Genomic DNA, 17,455 nt, shown 5'->3' on the forward strand with positions numbered 1-17,455 from the left:
TATCACCTATTAATAATTATTTTTATTTCATAAATTTAAAGTCAATACAAAAATTATAAATCCTGTAAATACATAAAAATAATTATCACTTTGTGAAAATAAAAAGTATAATATACATAATTGAGCATCAATATCTTATAGTAAAATGTTGACATTTTAAACATCTTGAATTATTAATCCACCAAATATCCTTTAATTAAAAATTCTAATTCAATTTAAAATTGTTAAATATTAAAATAAAATACTGCATTCTATAAAATAATTCAGATATTTGTAAAGAACATTTAACTGAAGGTTGAAAAAAAAAATGGAATCAAATTAAAAAGAAACGAAGTTCTGAGAATGATATTCCAATTATTGTGGTAATGTTCACACAGAGATCAATAAGTCCACTGTAGTTTATTTTTTTTTAAGATAAGCAGTCAAACATCATATATTACAGGTAGAATCAGTCCAATAATATAGGTGTATCTAAAGGGCTTAAGAGAACTACTACTTTTCCTGTAGTTACAGAAAACTGATAACTAAATTCAGGACAATTAATGAAATATATGGTTTTTTGCTGGTACTTAAGTTGGAATTAAAATTTATTACAATTTAACATCATGGATATCCAGTAATATGCTTCTTGATAAAACATCAAAATATTTGGTATACATTCAATTTTTACAGAAAGAATAATTGTCTATGAGATATCAAATACGTTAAATCTTTTTTAAGCTATTTTCTTTGCAGTTTTTAGCATACGTCAACTTACAAGCTACATCAAAGTTTTTATATATCTTCCACCAGGTCTTTGTCAATTAGTATTTTCAATCTTATGTCATTACTTAATTGATGTATTCTCACTTATCTTCTACTTCCAAACATAATAAGTTTTAATACATTTATTAGTAAACACATCCTTCTTTAACAGTATCCCAACCGACCTTCTTTTTTTTTTTAATTAATAAATTTAACATGTGCCCTTTTTCCTCATTATTTTTAGCAATTTTTAGTTTGTACATCTTGCAAACTCTTTTTACTTCAAATATATACTTCATTCTTGAAGAAGGTATGTTTTTCATAGAATTTTTTACTTTTTATGTTCATTTCATCTGCTGTATACTTTTTTCAACATCTTCAGAGTTTTAAGTCATCTTTTATCATTTTTATTAAAAATCTATATTTTCAATCAACAGTGTGCATGTTTCAAATAAAATACTCAGCTAAACACTCAGTTGGTATAATACAATTCATAACATATCTTGTTTTTTAGATAACTAAAATTGACATAGACAGAAATGTTACAATTTACGAGTCTGTAAAGGAATAGTACATTTTGTTTTAATATGACAATCTGTAAAAAAAGGTGTAAAGTGTTATTACAAATTGTATTTAATTGATGAAATATTTTGAAGGCAAATATTAGAATTCAGAAGAAAAACCTTATGCAAAAAGTATATTTTCTTTTAGGTCTAAAGAGGTCTTTTAGTCACAGTCTTTCTAGCAAAATTATTTTAAAGATAACTAACCTGAGATACAGAAATCAGAAATAAAGTAAATTAAAAAAAAAATAAAATAAAATTTGCAGGTTGGAACATGTTTAAAAGTTACGAACTCATTCTTGTAAAAGAAAAAAAAATTAATCTTGAAAGCCCAAAATACTCGTAAACTGAACAAGTTAAATGATCAAATTTTTGTAAACAATAAAGAGAAAGTACAGAAAATTTTCTCAGTGACAATATTCTAAAAGATTGAAACTACAAATTGTGTTAAACAGTGAATATACTTGCCTTAGAAAAATTTATTGTAAATTATCTATTGTAAAAGTTCATAGAGTAATCGTTCATATTGATTCCAAAGATTGAATCTTGTCTGAACAAGACTTTTAAAGTAAGAACAATCATCTGTGCAACTCAAATCTGATCCAAAACTGCAAAGATAAAAAATAAAATTGACTTTAATTTATATTCAATATATTAACCCATTTATATTGGCATTAGAGATAAAAAAAAATTATCTCTAACAAACATAATATTTGATTCCTAACTGAAACACATGAATTTTATTGGAATAAACGAACATGAAGGTTAAATTTCTCTACCATCCTTCATTTAAAAAAAAAGAAAAAAATTTGTACCAGCAAGTTATAGTACTAATATGAAACAATAAAATAAAACAAACAAGTATTGAACGTTTTTCTGTTAAAATAAGTTATAAATACGCAATACATTGAGAATGACAATGGTCACTTGAATGTAATAGGTTTTTGTTAAATATGCAATTAAGATATACAATTTTTTTTTTATGAGTGACAGTCAAGATAGGTAATTAGTATTATGTTAAAAGAGCAGAAAAAAATAATAATTCAGGAGAAAAATATCCTGTTTGTAAATATTTTTACCATACCAAAGTGAGACTGACAATTTTTGTAAACGCTCTAATTAAGTATAAACCAGGATTCTTTTAAGTTACACTGAAACTTCTGAATATAACAAAAACATTAAAAATAGGATTTTCATTAGTCAATAATTAAAAGAACAAGTAATTTTTTATTCAATGTGATTTTACAATCTCAGATTATCAAAATCTAGAATATTTCTTGGGTACTCCAAGAATTATTTAATTAAGATTGTGAAAAAAAAATCCTGGTTATCTGTATTATTCATCAAGCACTTCTAAAATGTAAACAAAATAATTTTGAAAAATATTTCATTCTCTTTTAAAATTTGATATACTTTATAGAAATACTGAATAAAACTTAACTTTTAAAAAATGTTTATTTAAAAATCTTGTACTTATATTACCTATTATCACTAATTATTCATCTCTTTTTTGCAATTATTGTTTATTTTAACAAAAAAATATTGTAATTTAATGAAAAAGTGTTTTATACAAAATATACGATTCAATTTTAAATGCAACCACGAGAAGGTTAAAATGATTCAAAATTGTAACTAACTTGCTTTCAAATAACACCCAAATAGTTCTTCCAGAAGATTTGCATGACTAATTATATAGTTTGTCTTTTCACTCATTCTCTAGGAAGAGCTGCTGATTAACTATGCTAAAAAACAATTTCCATTGAAAATGAGTTGTTAATACTTTTTATTAATTTTAAAGTATTATCTTCTTTGTCTTGCTGTTCTTATCATGGGATCATCTTTTTTTAACATATAAACAAAAATGTTGCTGGAAAACTTATTGTTCAGTAGGAATATTAATGTGTACGGGTGCTAAGAAAAGTTTCTCTGTTCATTTCTCAATCTTTCATTGTCTTTCACTCACTTTCACCTCATCTTAAAATACATAAATATTTGAAAACCTCAAAACTAGAATTACCTAATGATAAAGAGGCGTGAATAATTATTTATTAGCTTAGGATTGTTGTACAATGAAGATAATGCACAAAGAAATACATCATCTAAGTAGTGCTGGTTTTCAAGAATTAATTTCTGATCTTTTAACCAAGCCTTTTCTCTTAATATTGCTTGCTCATGTGCTACTAATATAAATTTCATATTAGGTTTATTCATATGTAACTGGAGCCATCGTGCTGGGTTCATACTGACTTCCATATAATTACTAGGTGACAAGGGATCAAAAACCTGTGAAATAAAATATTATAGTCATAGTAATGTTACATAAGTACAGTCATTACTCACATTACATCATTTAAAATCTACTACAAGCAAAATTTGACACACAAATACAGCAGCTTCAAAGAAACAGTTCATAATTAAACCTTTAGCTTCATTATCAATAATAAAATGGTAGTTTTGATGGCAAAACACACCTGTTATTTGCTTATTATTTATATAATTTTCTTTTACTGAACTAAGAACTGATAGTATTATAGCATGAATGAATGCAATCCCCTCATATTGTACAACAGAAATAATATAATCAATATATTTGCAGAGGTAAGGAAACTGTCATTTAATAATGTTCAAATAAAACACAACAGACTTCAAGAAATTGGGAGGTGAATGGTTATTTTTCTCTTTCAGGATATGTCAAAGCAGAAATATTTTTTTCCATGTGAATGTGTACTATGCTGCTATAATCTTAGATTTTTTTTCACTTTAGCAGTATTTATTTATTTATTATCTACTTTCAAAGTTATAGAACAGAAATTCCTATAGCTAAATTGCAATGTATTCAGTCAATATTTATGACTTATTTTTTAACTAAAACATTAAAAACAAATTTTGTCAGAAGATATCGTGCATAGTTACTAAAAACAATAATTTTGATTTATCAGAATCAGGGAGTACACCAGTGCATAATTACTAGCACAAAACATGAACAGATATATCTCTTTTAATTTAACCCCATCAGTGATATTAGTACAACCTGGAAGTGGGAAGTCATTTTTCAGGGCCATGCAGTGTATTATCAAAAAAATATACAATCAGAACACAAGACGTTACATATGAAACTGAACACATTATATAATTTATAGTAAAAAAATTTGGCTTACCTTAATTTTCTTTGATGATTTATCTTCATAAATTTAAATTTTACAAACACTATTATTAGTTTTTGAAATTAATTACAAAACTTTTATATTAAATAACTAAGACTTCATTACATACAAATTGTAGCATTTTTTATGTAGATATGGGTACAAAAAAAATTAACTAATTACTAAGCACTGTAAATAAATGTGAAATTTTTTATGCCATCGTCCCATGCCCAAAATTAGTCTGATATATCACTTGAATCCCTCTTCCTTTTCCCCTCTGCAGAGGCCTATAATAATGCTCTAAACTGTGATAGCAAGCAGGATCCATATCATAATTGCATCCTGGACACCAATAATGTGATCCATCCCTTTTTACTTACTGTAAATACATACATACTTCTGTATGTAATGTTTTTTTTGTTTTTTTTTTTTCTACTCTCCCCGACCGGATATCCAATTAAGTATACTCAGTCGGGGAGAGTGTCCTTTTACTCTCAAAGGAGGCGTCCCCCACCCGCCGGATATACGTCCGGCACGGCAGGTTGGCCTCCCCGGTCTCGTATCTTTTGTTTTTGCCTCTAATCCCCCGCTTTAGAGCCAAGGTCCGGCTATGCCGTCCCCCAGCGCCTCAGCAGGGAACCGGGACTCGGTCTTTACGCCTTTGGCCTCTAATCGTCAGCGCCGACCCCACAAAGAGCCTAGGCTCCCGCAGGGACGACCCCGCCGACCGGGACTTGGTCTTTTATTTTAACCCAAACTCAAACTCCCCTGGAGTTCACCCCCTTCTCAGGTACCCGCACACTAAGGCGTACAGGCCCTCCATGGAGTGACTGTCCGCCCTACCCTACTGTTTATACTCCCATTCTTCTGTCTTCATCCTCTTTGGCCCGCAGGACCTCCCCGGCGAACCTGCGGAACCATTCCCAGTTCTCATTGTTGTACCCCAACCAGTTTATGAGATTTTCTGGTGTAAGACCATTAATTACTATTTGACCTCTGTTAACGGCCCATCCTGGACATATGAACAACGTATGTTCGGCATCGTCGTTCTCTGGGCAATAGATGCACTGCGGGGTGGCTCTCTTCCCGATCCTATACAGATACTGACCGAAAGAGCCGTGCCCCGACAATAATTGTGTCATGTAAAAATTGACATCTCCGAGTCTATTGTTATTCCAGGTTTTAATATTAGGGATTAGGCGTCTGGTCCATTCTCCCACTCTGGACCCTGCCCACTCTTCTTGCCATTCTTGTTCTATAATCCCTTCCATCTCTTCTTTCGACATACCGCTGTGTCTGAGGGTTCTGACTTTTATCTGAAGGTCTATGGGTAGGACCCCGGTCAGTACGCACAGCGCGTAATACGATACCGTACAGTAACTAGCAGCTACACGCAGCAATGCCAGTCTATGGACACTTCTCAACTTCTTTTTATTTCGCTGTATGTTCATTGCCGCCCCCCATATGGGAGCCGCATACAGTACCGCCGAAGTGATAGCCGCGGTTATCAATCTTCGAATAACCATTTTAGGTGTGCCGTGGTTTTGAAATAATCCTCCTAATCCCTTTACAGCAGGAGTAACACTCCCACAAATCATATCAATATGCTTGCTGAACCTTAAACTTTTGTCCAGAAGTACCCCCAAGTATTTTGTTTCTTTTACTTCACCAATTCTCTGTCCTCTGATATTTAGATTCACACTTCTTAATGGTCTTCTACCCGAGAGGACCAGGCAACAGGATTTATTAGGAACTATTTCTAATTTGTTATCCTACATCCATTCATCTATTGTTCTAAGCGCTTGGTTTGCCTTGTTCTCCAGTTCATTAATATCTCTGTCTTCTACTAATATTGCGATATCATCCGCGTATCCTACTATCGATACCCCTTCGGGGTAGTTCAGCCTGAAGATTTTATCATAGAAAACATTCCATAAGGTTGGGCCAAGGACAGATCCCTGCGGCACCCCTCCGAATACCTGAAATATGGCTTTCCTTTCTAGGGTTTTGACCTCTATGAACCTATTTTGCAGATATTGATCTATCTGATTTACTAAGTACTTACTTATTTGCATGGCTTGAAGCGCCTCAATGATGGCTGTCCAGGGGACCGTACCAAATGCGTTTCTAACATCAAGCATTATGATCATGGGGATTTTTCTAGTCCTCCATGTACCGCTTCTGCAATTTAATGCCCAGTTTTTTACCTTCTCGACTGCGGTCACCGTGGACCGTCCCTTTCTAAATCCGTATTGTTCCGGATGTAGACATTGTTTTTCCTCTATTTCCTCTCTAAGTCTATTTTTTAACAACCTTTCAACTACTTTTCCCATATTATTTATGAGCGTAATCGGTCTATATGCTGTGTTCTCTTGAATTTGTCCTGCCTTTGGGAGGAAGACTGTTCTTGCTTCCTTCTAGCATTCAGGGAAGCTTCTATTTCGTAGGCCGTAGCTGGCTACATCGACTATTTCCCAAGGTACGATCCTAGCTATTATCTTAATGATGGCCGCTGGGATGCCATCTGGGCCGGGGCTTTTCTTATTTTTTAATTTATTTATAGCTTCCATGACCTCTTTTTGTGTAAATCTTCCTCCCTGGCATTCTATCACCTCTCTATTATATTGCTCCTCCGTTCTGGGGAATAACTTTCTGATCTGCAACGCAGCCGTTTCTTCATTCAGTGTCGGAGCTTGTCTCCCAAGCCGCTTGGTTACTATTTTGAAAGCCTTTCCCCACGGATCAGCATTCAACTCCTCGCATAGTTCTAACCATTTCCTTCTTTTGGCCTGCTTTATGAGGAAGTTAAGCGTCTTTCTCGCTTGCCTATATTGCTCTGTCGCAATGTTACATCCTATTTCCGAACCAACTCTAGCTCGCAACCTCTGGGCCGTCCTCTTGTGTCTTTGCATAATTCTACGCTGTTCCTCTATTTCCCTGGACCACCAGTAGACCATATTATGTTTAATATTATTTCTCCTCGGTATGTTCGCCATCTCTTCTTTAACTATATTTTGGAATATTTCAGGTGTTATCTGAGTACTATTTCTGTATGTAATCTGCTCGTCTGCAACCACACGCCTAACATGTCTATTTAACAGATCTAGATGCGGGAATGACAGTATCGCCTATTCTGACCATTATGTCTCTGATTCTCCTTCTACCAGTAAAAGCGATCGCTGAGGACTTCGTTGGCGCCAATGTTAGTCCTCTCTCCGCTAGCCATCTCTGTATTTTATCTATCGTAGCAGCGGCGTGATCGTCCACTTCTTGCTCGTCCTTCCAGCAAATAATACAACTAAGCCATCTGCATAAGCTACAAGTTCTATGTCACCTTCGAACTGTATCGTCCGGACACCGTCAAATGCTAAGTTCCACAGGAGTAGCCCAATGACCGACCTCTGTGGAATTCCCTAGAATATTTCCACCGAAATATGTCCTTCTTCTGTACTAATATGCATTTTCCTGTGGTGCAAGTAGGAGTTTATGATACTACTGAGGTAATCACTAAAGTTCGTCTCTCTCAATACCTCGTTTATCATAGGCCAGGGGAGGCTACCGAAAGCATTCCTGACGTCTGAGAAGACCGCAAGCGGGATCCTCCTTCGATGACAGGAACCATCTGCTCTATCTGCTGACCAGCTGAATACGTATTTCAACACGTCGACCGTAGAGCTTCCCTTCACGAAGCCTACTGCTTAGGTGATAATCCGCTCATCATCTCCAGCTCTGCCCATTGTCTTTCAATGATTAACCGTTCAAATAATTTTTCAATTGTGTTCAATAAGCATATGAACCTATATGAGACCCTGTCTTGATCTGTGCCTTTCTTCTTTGGTACTAAAACTAATCGGGCTTCTTTCCAGCAACTGGAAAACATATATTCTCAAGAGCTAGATTAAACGCGTTGAGCACAGTCCAGGGATGCTGAGCCACTATCTCCTTAACTATTTTGCCGGGTACCAAGTCTGGCCCCGGACTCTTATTTGGATTTAACGTATTCCCCACACTCTTCAGTTCCTCTATAGAGAACCTCTTGTCATGCTCCACCGGAATAACACTCCAATCTGACTCCATAACCGGAAAGAGTTATTCTACTATCTGGAGCGCCACCTCGCCAGAAAGGGAGAGAGCTGGCCTACCAAACCGATCCATTACCATCTTGTAGGCGCCCCCCAGGGGTCCGCGTTAAGCTCAGCAATAAGCTCCTCCCAAGCCTTAAGCTTAGCAACCCTAATTGCAGCAGTCAATGCCCCTCTTACATTACGATTTTCTTCCCTCATTCTCTTGTCTACCCTTCCGTTTCGTCGTGAGTCCTGTTGCATTCTCCTTCTCGCAGCGAAAGCTGCAGCTTTATTTTTTGCCATTACACAAGACCACCAGTAGATTCAACGTTTGCCCGGTCTGTCTTGTTGTCCGACGCGTCTACAGGCATTTTGCAAATACTCTGAGAGCCTTTCCGGAGCAGTATTTGAGTGTTTTTGTCAAACATGTTCGAGACCTCATCGGCCACGTCTCTGGCCTCACGCTCCATGGGCTTCCAGCAGGGGGTTCTGGCATATCCTGGCTAGGCACATTCAGCCACGGATATGATAGCATTATGTTCGGTGGAGAGCTCTTCCTGCTCCACATGCCGATCATTAATCATTAGTATTATTCTTTCTGATGCCATCGTTACATCTACAATCGAACCTCTCTTCCGACCAATGTATGTGGGGACATGACCCCTGTTGCATGCAACGAGTCCTACCGCCGTGAACATGGCCATGGAATATCCACATCCTGTCGATACCTTGCCTCCCAATTCACAGCTTTCTGAGTTGAGGTCTCCCATTAATTTGATAGGCTTACGGCATCTTCTGACGAATTCTTCCAACTCGTCTATAAATGCACAGAAGTCTATCGTCCCCGAGTTAGGGGAAATGTATGCCGATATCAGGACGTAGTCAGTTAACTTGAGAGCCACAAAACCATTGCCTCTAAAGACTCCGATCTGTGTGTACCAACCAGATAATGATCCTGAATTTACTAGTCTCCTGCTTGCAAACCCATAAGAATACACAGACATGTTATAAAAATAATAAAATTTACTGTAGGTTTGGTTTCCCAAGGCCGGTATCAGAAAGGAACCGAATACTCGATGATGAGATGACAAAGAACGGTGAAAGCTTCTACATGTTATGGAGAGAAGAGGAGGAATAAAATGTGAACAACGCGCAGATATTACGGATTTGAAAGGCTAACATGGACATTCAGCTCTGCGGCTCTGCCATAGGAATCGCATATCATATTTCTAAATATATTTCCAAATCGGAGCCTGAAGTTTCTGGGAATATTCGGGAAGACATTCGGAGAGTCCAAGAAAAGAGAGACAGTATGGCAAAACAAGTGTTTGCAATTCAAAATTCTATTTTAACCACACAGAAGTGTCAGCATGTGAGGTCGCAGTGCACTTGTGCTATATTAAAATGCGAGACTCTTCAGGAAAAGTGGTCTTTGTTAATTCCTGCTGTCCTGATTTAAGATACCAGATGCTTAGAATTGATGATGGTGTAGGTGAATCGTATTGAAATATTTTCAACAGATGTGTAGCCAGGCCACATACTCTTGAGGAATTGAGTTTGCATGAGTTCACTGTCTGGTACGAGGCTGTTACGCGCAATGATTTCTTAGAGGTCACTCAGGATGATGATACCTACAAAAAAGCTCCAGAGAATGAAGTGCAACAGCAATACATCACTCTACTTGATAACCAGGGAAGAATGAAGAATCATAACTGGCCAGCCATCTTGCAGACCAGGTACTACATGCCAAACTCAGATACAGAAGATTACTTTTATTCTCTCTTGGTAACTCACATCCCTTTCCATTCAGAGACCAAATTGTTGGAAGAGTACAGCAGCAACAAACAGGCATTTCTTGCAAAAAAAACTCACTGAGACCGATGCAAGGTAGACACAGCGCGGAAGAAATGGTTAGATAGAAGCAGGAAATCCAGCAAGCTCTAGCTTGTCATTGCTGGAAACCTGGCTAATGGCATTAATTTGAATGCTGATATAGATGAAATGAATGTAGGTGAAATTATTGGGCAAAATTTACTCGAGGAAGATGACGATGAGGTATTCTCACCAATGATGCTAATGTAATTGGTGAACCTGACATGCAGAAAATAACAGACCAGCAGTATGCTACAGTTGTCAATTCTATGAATTTTTAGCAACAAGAACTGTTCAAGATCATTTCTGAAAGACTACTCTGTTATGACAACAATATTGAGCCATAATGTCTATTTGTGACATAAGGAGCTGGCACCGGCAAAACTTTCACTCTGAAACCAATTATTGAACAGATACATCGCCTCACTCATGCGCTACAGGGTAGAGCTCTTTCAGTGATGGCATCAACAGGAGTCGTCGCAAGACTGATTGGACGTAACACCTTGCACTCTACTTTTACTCTTCCTATTGAAAAAGGCAAGATGACAACTCTTCGTTTACTTATTGGTGAGTGTCTTCAAAGGAAGACTGAAGTGGAAGTACATCAATTGGCTCATTGATGAGATTTCAATGGTACCCTACACAACGCTTAGGAAATCTACTTTAGATTACAGCAGCTCAAAATAAGTGATGCTTAATTTGGAGGTGTCAATATTATTTTGTTCAGTGATCTGATGCAGCTGTTGCCTGTATCCAAAACTGTTGGTGGTGGCTATTGTTTCAAGCAGCCACAAATCTTATCATCTAAAGTAAACCTGTGGAACTGTTTAGCTTCTGTGAGTTACTGCAAAATGTGGGCAGGCAAACTACACCACTTTTGTAGATATATATTAAATAATTTTCGAGTTGGACAATTTATAATGTATCGGCTAGAAATTGTAGATCATCGCAGAGTTCCTTCGGTAGATTATTCGTGGATGGCAAATGTGTGCATATTTTCCAACCACAAAGAAGGTACACAATTCAGCAATGACTACTGAGTTGGCTAAATCATCCAAATTCTACGATATTGTGGCTGTGAGTGTGTCCGTGGAAGCAAAGAATTATGGACAAAAACCAAAGCAAGACTTCATACCTACTGATCCAAACAAAACTGGAGGAATTCTCACAGTTTTAAATATCAGTCTAGGATCAAGAATGATGTTACTGAAGAACATAAATGTAAATCATGGCCTGGTTTCGAAGGTAAATTTTAAATTATTATGGTAGGATTATCCAAACTACCAAAACTTCGAAACTGACAAATACAGAAAAATAATTTTTTTAGATGTTGATATAGGAATTAGTAAAAGTAATAAAATATATGTAATAATAACATATGCATATAGGAAACCAACAACTAATAAAATAATTATTAACAGAAATTTGAATCATCCTTTGGTGCACAAAATTATTACATTTACAAATATGTTAAATAGAGCAATACATTACATACATAATAAATAAAAACTAGGGTTAGAAATAGCTATTATAAAATGTATTGCAGTAAAAATTGTATATAACCTGTCATTAATTAAATAATATTCATAAAAAGCAAAAATTAAAATCTAATAATGAAACAACATTGATACCTATAAATAATAAAAGTATTGTAGAAATTTTGAAATAAGATATTCCTACACTAACAACATTACTGAAAATTTGGTTAATGTTTACAATGATAAAAAATATAAAATAGCTTATAGAGCATATAATTGTATAACAAAATATTTAAAAATCCATAATAATGATAATGATCCCAATAATTTGTATGGTATCGATAAAATAACATGCAATGATTGTAACAAAATTTATATTGGGAAAACTAGTAGATCCTTTAGGGCAAGGTTTGCACAACATTTTAGATCTTATAAAAACAAGTTAGGTTTCTTCAATCTTGCAGACCATTTAATAATCAAGAAACATTCAATCACCGATTCGGATACAAATTTATATATAATAGAAATTATAAAAGGATTTGATAATAATAATAATAAAAAATTAAATATTTTAGAAAAATGATTAAATAATATGAATAATGATTAAATATTGTAATATTGTAATAATTTTAGAAAAATTAAACTTCTGTTTAATTTTAAAAATATAAAAAGTTTAATTTGATTAATACAGTCAGAATTTGATAATGACTTTCTTATCAAAACCGCTTTAGATAACAGCACATTTATATAATTTAAATAAAAATTCAATATATTTTAGTACAGTACTGTATGTGTGGTTAGTCACATATAGTAAACATTTTTAACCTTTCTAACTTTTATGACTACATATTTTTATATGTTTACAATTTAAATTTTTTAATTTTAATGTGTGATTTTTAAAAAGAATATGTTTTATTAACTAATGATGAGGGAAGTAGATATAGATGGTTCCTTCTAGCAGAGTAGCCAATCAGCGAGCAGCAGGCGACTTAGTCCAATTCTAGAGAAAAGTTACATATTATGCAGCCAAAAGGCTGCATAATATGTAACTAAGGCTGTAATATGTAATATGTAACTAGGGCTGTAATATGTAACTTTAATTTGTCTGTAAAAACAGACAAATTCACATATCTCACCCTCTTTTGCGAGCATCTTTTTTCAAGTTAATGATTCTTTATTGTAAATATTACTGAACATTTGCAAAAACAATTTCATATACGTGGAATGTAACAAAAAAATAAAATATATTCAACGTTAAAATAAATAAACATTACATTCAATGTTAATGTAAATAAAGATTTTCAAACAGCTGGCTTGATGATAAATGTATCTATATGTAGTTCATTCATACGAATTAACAGATTATTGTCTCAGACCAGTCGAACCAAAACCCTTATCATTACGTTCGGTTTCATCTAATGTTTCGCTTTCCATTCACGATATGCGATTGTATTCGGATATTACCATTTGCGCGATTCTCATCCCCCTCTGCACCGTAAACTCTTTATCGCCCAAATTTAGAAGACCGATTTTAATTTCACCACGATATTCAGCATCGACCGTGCCCGGTGAATTCACAACTGTAATGCCATAGCTCATCGCCATACCCGATCTAGGCCTTATTTGCCCTTCATACTTTTTAGGCAGCGATATAGCAATGCCGGTCGCGATTATTTTTATTTCGCCCAGTTTTAAAATCGTATCAATTGTTGAAACTAAATCTAAACCGGCGAATACCGAATTAAATATTAATTACACAGTCTATTAAAATTGTGAGCTAGTTGAAATAATTAATGTTCAAAATTGACTAGTTCATATATAAGTGTGTGTGTTAATGTTTTGTGTTTATCCTTACTAATATTATAAATGTGAATGTGAGTTTGTTTGTTTGTTACGCTTTCACACAGAAACTACTCAACCAATCATCATGAAACTTCGTACACATATTCTCAAAGGTATTGCGAAGGACATAGGACACTTTTTAGTAAAAAAAAAACAATATTTTTTCGGGAGGGTAAAAAAATTTATATTGGTAGGTTTGATTGTCCGACAATAAATTTGACCAAATTCAACGCCATCTGGCGTTCCAGTAGGTAAATGAAAGTGCCGATCCAACACTGTAATATTGACGGTTAAGTCACTATTCAATTGAGTATAGTGCTTCTGCTGTTTCGAATCCTTCTATATTTATAGTTATTCTTTTGTCACTTCTAAGCAATACTAAAACTTTTCCAGTTTTTGAGGTTAGGTGCCTGTTTATTGTTTTACTTCTAACGCTATTTTCAGTTTTTACTGTGTTTTTTTTTTCTAAAATGCCTTGGAAGCGCAAATCTAACCTGTCCAGGGATTCATCACGGGCTCGGGCGGCAAAAGTTGCTCGAACTCAAGAATCTTCCGTTCACGTAGAACTAAGACGACAACAACAAGCGAGGCGACAATGTGCTTTGAGGGCTGGTGAAACAACTTCTCATAGACAAGAAAGGTTAGATGAGCAAGCTGAACGCCAAGCTACCTTAAGAGCAGTTGAAACGCCAATTCAAACACAAATTCGTTTAGAAAGACAAGCTGAACAGCAGGCTATAAGAGCGAGAGAAACTCCAGAACAATCGCAGGCGAGAAGAATCGTTCATGCAGAAATGCAAATCGCGCGCCGTCGAAATTTCATGCCTAACGATTGGTCTGTATTTAATAATTCTGGATTTCAAGATCCTTCACTTGAATACCATAAGCATTCTTTAACTGGCATTGGCTCAATGAATAGAAAATGCCAGCATTGCGATGCTTTGAAATGGAAAGATGAAACTCCTGGAATGTGCTGTTCCAGTGGTAAAGTTTCGCTTCCTTTACTTGGTGAACCAGAGGAGCCTTTGAACTCTATATTTAAATGTTACAGATGAGTCGAAGCAATTTTTAAGTAAAATCAGAAAGTATAACTCTTGCTTCCAAATGACATCCTTTGGAGTAGATAAAGTGATAAGAATGCCCGGATTTTTGCCAACTTTTACTGTACAAGGACCGATATATAATCAAATTGGATCGCTTTTTCCAGCAGATAATGAACAGCATAAATTTTTGCAGGTGTATTTTACGGGTGATGAAGAAAATGAAGTAAAACGTCGTTGTCAGTATATTGAAGGAGTCGAAAGAGATACAGTATTGAAAATTCAACGAATATTACACAGCCACAATTTGTTGGTAAATACCTTTAAAAGTGCAATGGAAAACTGGCCTCCAGATAATTACATAGTGGTCATTCATGCTGATCGGACTCCACGTGGCGAACAGGAGAGGCGTTATAATGCGCCGATGATCAATGAAGTTGCTGTTTTGGTTACCGGTGCCCATGCTCTTCACGAGACATAGTGTTACAGGCACGCGATAATACGTTGAAACGCGTAGCTGATACTCATAAATTTTATGATGCTTTGCGTACCCGTTAATTTTCAGTAAAGGTGAGCCAGGATATCATTTCAATATTCCAGTCATTAATCCAACAACAAGACAGCCAGTTCCCAATAAAAAAGTTTCCTGCATGGATTTTTACGCGTATCACATGATGCTTCGAGAGCTCGACTTCAATCTCCTTTCGCGGTCAAGGCAACTCTTTCATCAGTTCTTGGTAGATATGTATATTAACGTAGAGAGCGAACGCCTTCGTTACATTTCTATAAACCAGACGAAATTACGAGCTGAAAATTACATTCATCTACAAGATGCGATTAGCGCAGGTGGTAATATTAGACCTAACGACATAGGCAAGATGGTTATTCTGTCTTCTACTTTTGTGAACAGTCCCCGATATCTGCATGAATACACTCAAGACGCTTTCGCTTATGTACGAACTTACGGCAGGCCTGACCTCTTTGTAACTTTTACCCGTAATCCTTCGTGGCAGGATGTAACTAAAGAGCTAATGTCCGGGCAAAAAGCCACTGAACGACATGACATAGTTGCTCGCGTATTTCGTTTAAAGGTTCACCGCGAGCGAAGCCGCGGGTAAAAGCTAGTAAATGTAATATTTTTGTAAATATTTAAATTTATTATTACTATTCAAGTCTAATATTTCTAGATTATTTTTTATTGTACTTCTTTGCGGATATGGTAATCAGCAACATTTGAAAAATTCTTTCTTTTTTTATTTTTGTATACTTTTAAATGTTCTAAAAATCTTTGTCTAAATAGCCTATTGCTTTTTTCACAGAATATCTACAATCATTAAAATTAATTGTATACACACCACTATTGCTGACTTTATCTTGACGTAATTTTATTATATTTTGTTAAATTATTTACTGATTTAAAACATATATTATAATTTTCACTACTATAAATGCAAATGTTTTTTAATACAATTATAAATGATACATTTCCTAGGTGTATATATATTTCTTGTTTTTTTTTTTCAAATGAAATTAATAAAGCATTTAGTTTTATTTTATTTTCAATACGTTTTATTAATATTCTTAAAAAAATATCCTTTTATCCATTTTTGTTGGCTATAAATTTAATTTATTTTATTTCTTTACCTAATTCTATTTCATTATTGTGTATATTTGTGCGCTTTAAGTATCGTTCTATGAAATGCATTTATTTTGGGTGACAAAGGTTGATTTGATTTTTTGTCTATGGATAATCTGCTGATCTTCTAAAAATTTTAATAATAATTTCAATTTCATCGATTACAATTATATTTATGTATTCAGCAGTAGACCCAAATTGGAACTCTGAGAACTCCAGATGGCATATACTTCATATTGCATATACATACTACAAATCCTACTCAACACCTTTACTTTAAATTTCACTCAAAAAGATAAGACTTTAATCAATTTACTAACAACATACTATATTTGACACCAAAACGAGCAAGTTTTGCATAAGTAAATCATGTGGTACCTTGTCAAAGGTCTTCTGAGTTTCAAAACTATTCAACATCAGCCTGTTTTAAGTAAAACTTCAATAAAGCTTTTATAAAATGAGATGACTCACCGTGATATGTTCATGTTTAAGTTCAGTAAATGCTGCAGAATTTAATAACATATTTTTCTTATACTGTTCATCATTATATAACACGACTAGAAATTACCAGTTAAAAAAGACTCTACAAATCGCTTACCTGAACTGAATGGTTTCTAACAAGATCCTCAGTTAACCTTTCGATTTGACTCATAAATTCTTCTGATTCCCTTGAATAAATCAAAAATACTTTTACAGGTTCTCTGATCGCTTGGTCACATGTTTTTTCACAGTCAAGGCTCTCCTCGATGGCATTCTCTGTTCTTGAGTTGTTCTCTAGAGATTTCTGACTGTGTAGTGGTTTATCTAAATCATTTGAAATTTAAACAAAATTTTAATTTCGGTTCAGTAATTGACTTCATCTAAACTGATTGAATAACATTTAATGATTGTTTAAGTAAATATATACTTCAAAGTTAAATCGATGAAAAAATTAAAATAAAAAAAAATATTATGATATCTCCATACAACAGTTTTACACATTTTTTCATTCAGGAGGAAACAGCAAAAATAATCTCTTAATTTCAGATTAATGTATCAATATATAACCTATAAAAATTTTTGTAATTGTTTTT

At 34.4% G+C, this 17,455-nt stretch overlaps 1 protein-coding gene across 3 annotated transcripts in view; it reads right to left on the reverse strand.

Moving 5' to 3' along the window:
* Window positions 1-34: 34 nt before the first annotated feature.
* Window positions 35-17,455, reverse strand: part of LOC142323184 (uncharacterized) — a 109,294-nt gene continuing 91,873 nt past the window's right edge. For all 3 annotated transcript variants that reach the window (XM_075362491.1, XM_075362492.1, XM_075362493.1), the window contains 3 exons: window positions 16,981-17,186; window positions 3,325-3,590; window positions 35-1,915 (listed from right to left, as the gene is read on the reverse strand). In XM_075362491.1, coding sequence (XP_075218606.1) covers window positions 1,801-1,915; window positions 3,325-3,590; window positions 16,981-17,186 — 587 coding nt within the window. In that variant the 3' untranslated portion in view covers window positions 35-1,800. The remainder of the gene's footprint in view (window positions 1,916-3,324; window positions 3,591-16,980; window positions 17,187-17,455) is intronic.

Source organism: Lycorma delicatula, chromosome 4, assembly GCF_047948215.1.
Source record: "Lycorma delicatula isolate Av1 chromosome 4, ASM4794821v1, whole genome shotgun sequence".
Taxonomy (NCBI): Eukaryota; Metazoa; Arthropoda; class Insecta; order Hemiptera; family Fulgoridae; genus Lycorma; species Lycorma delicatula.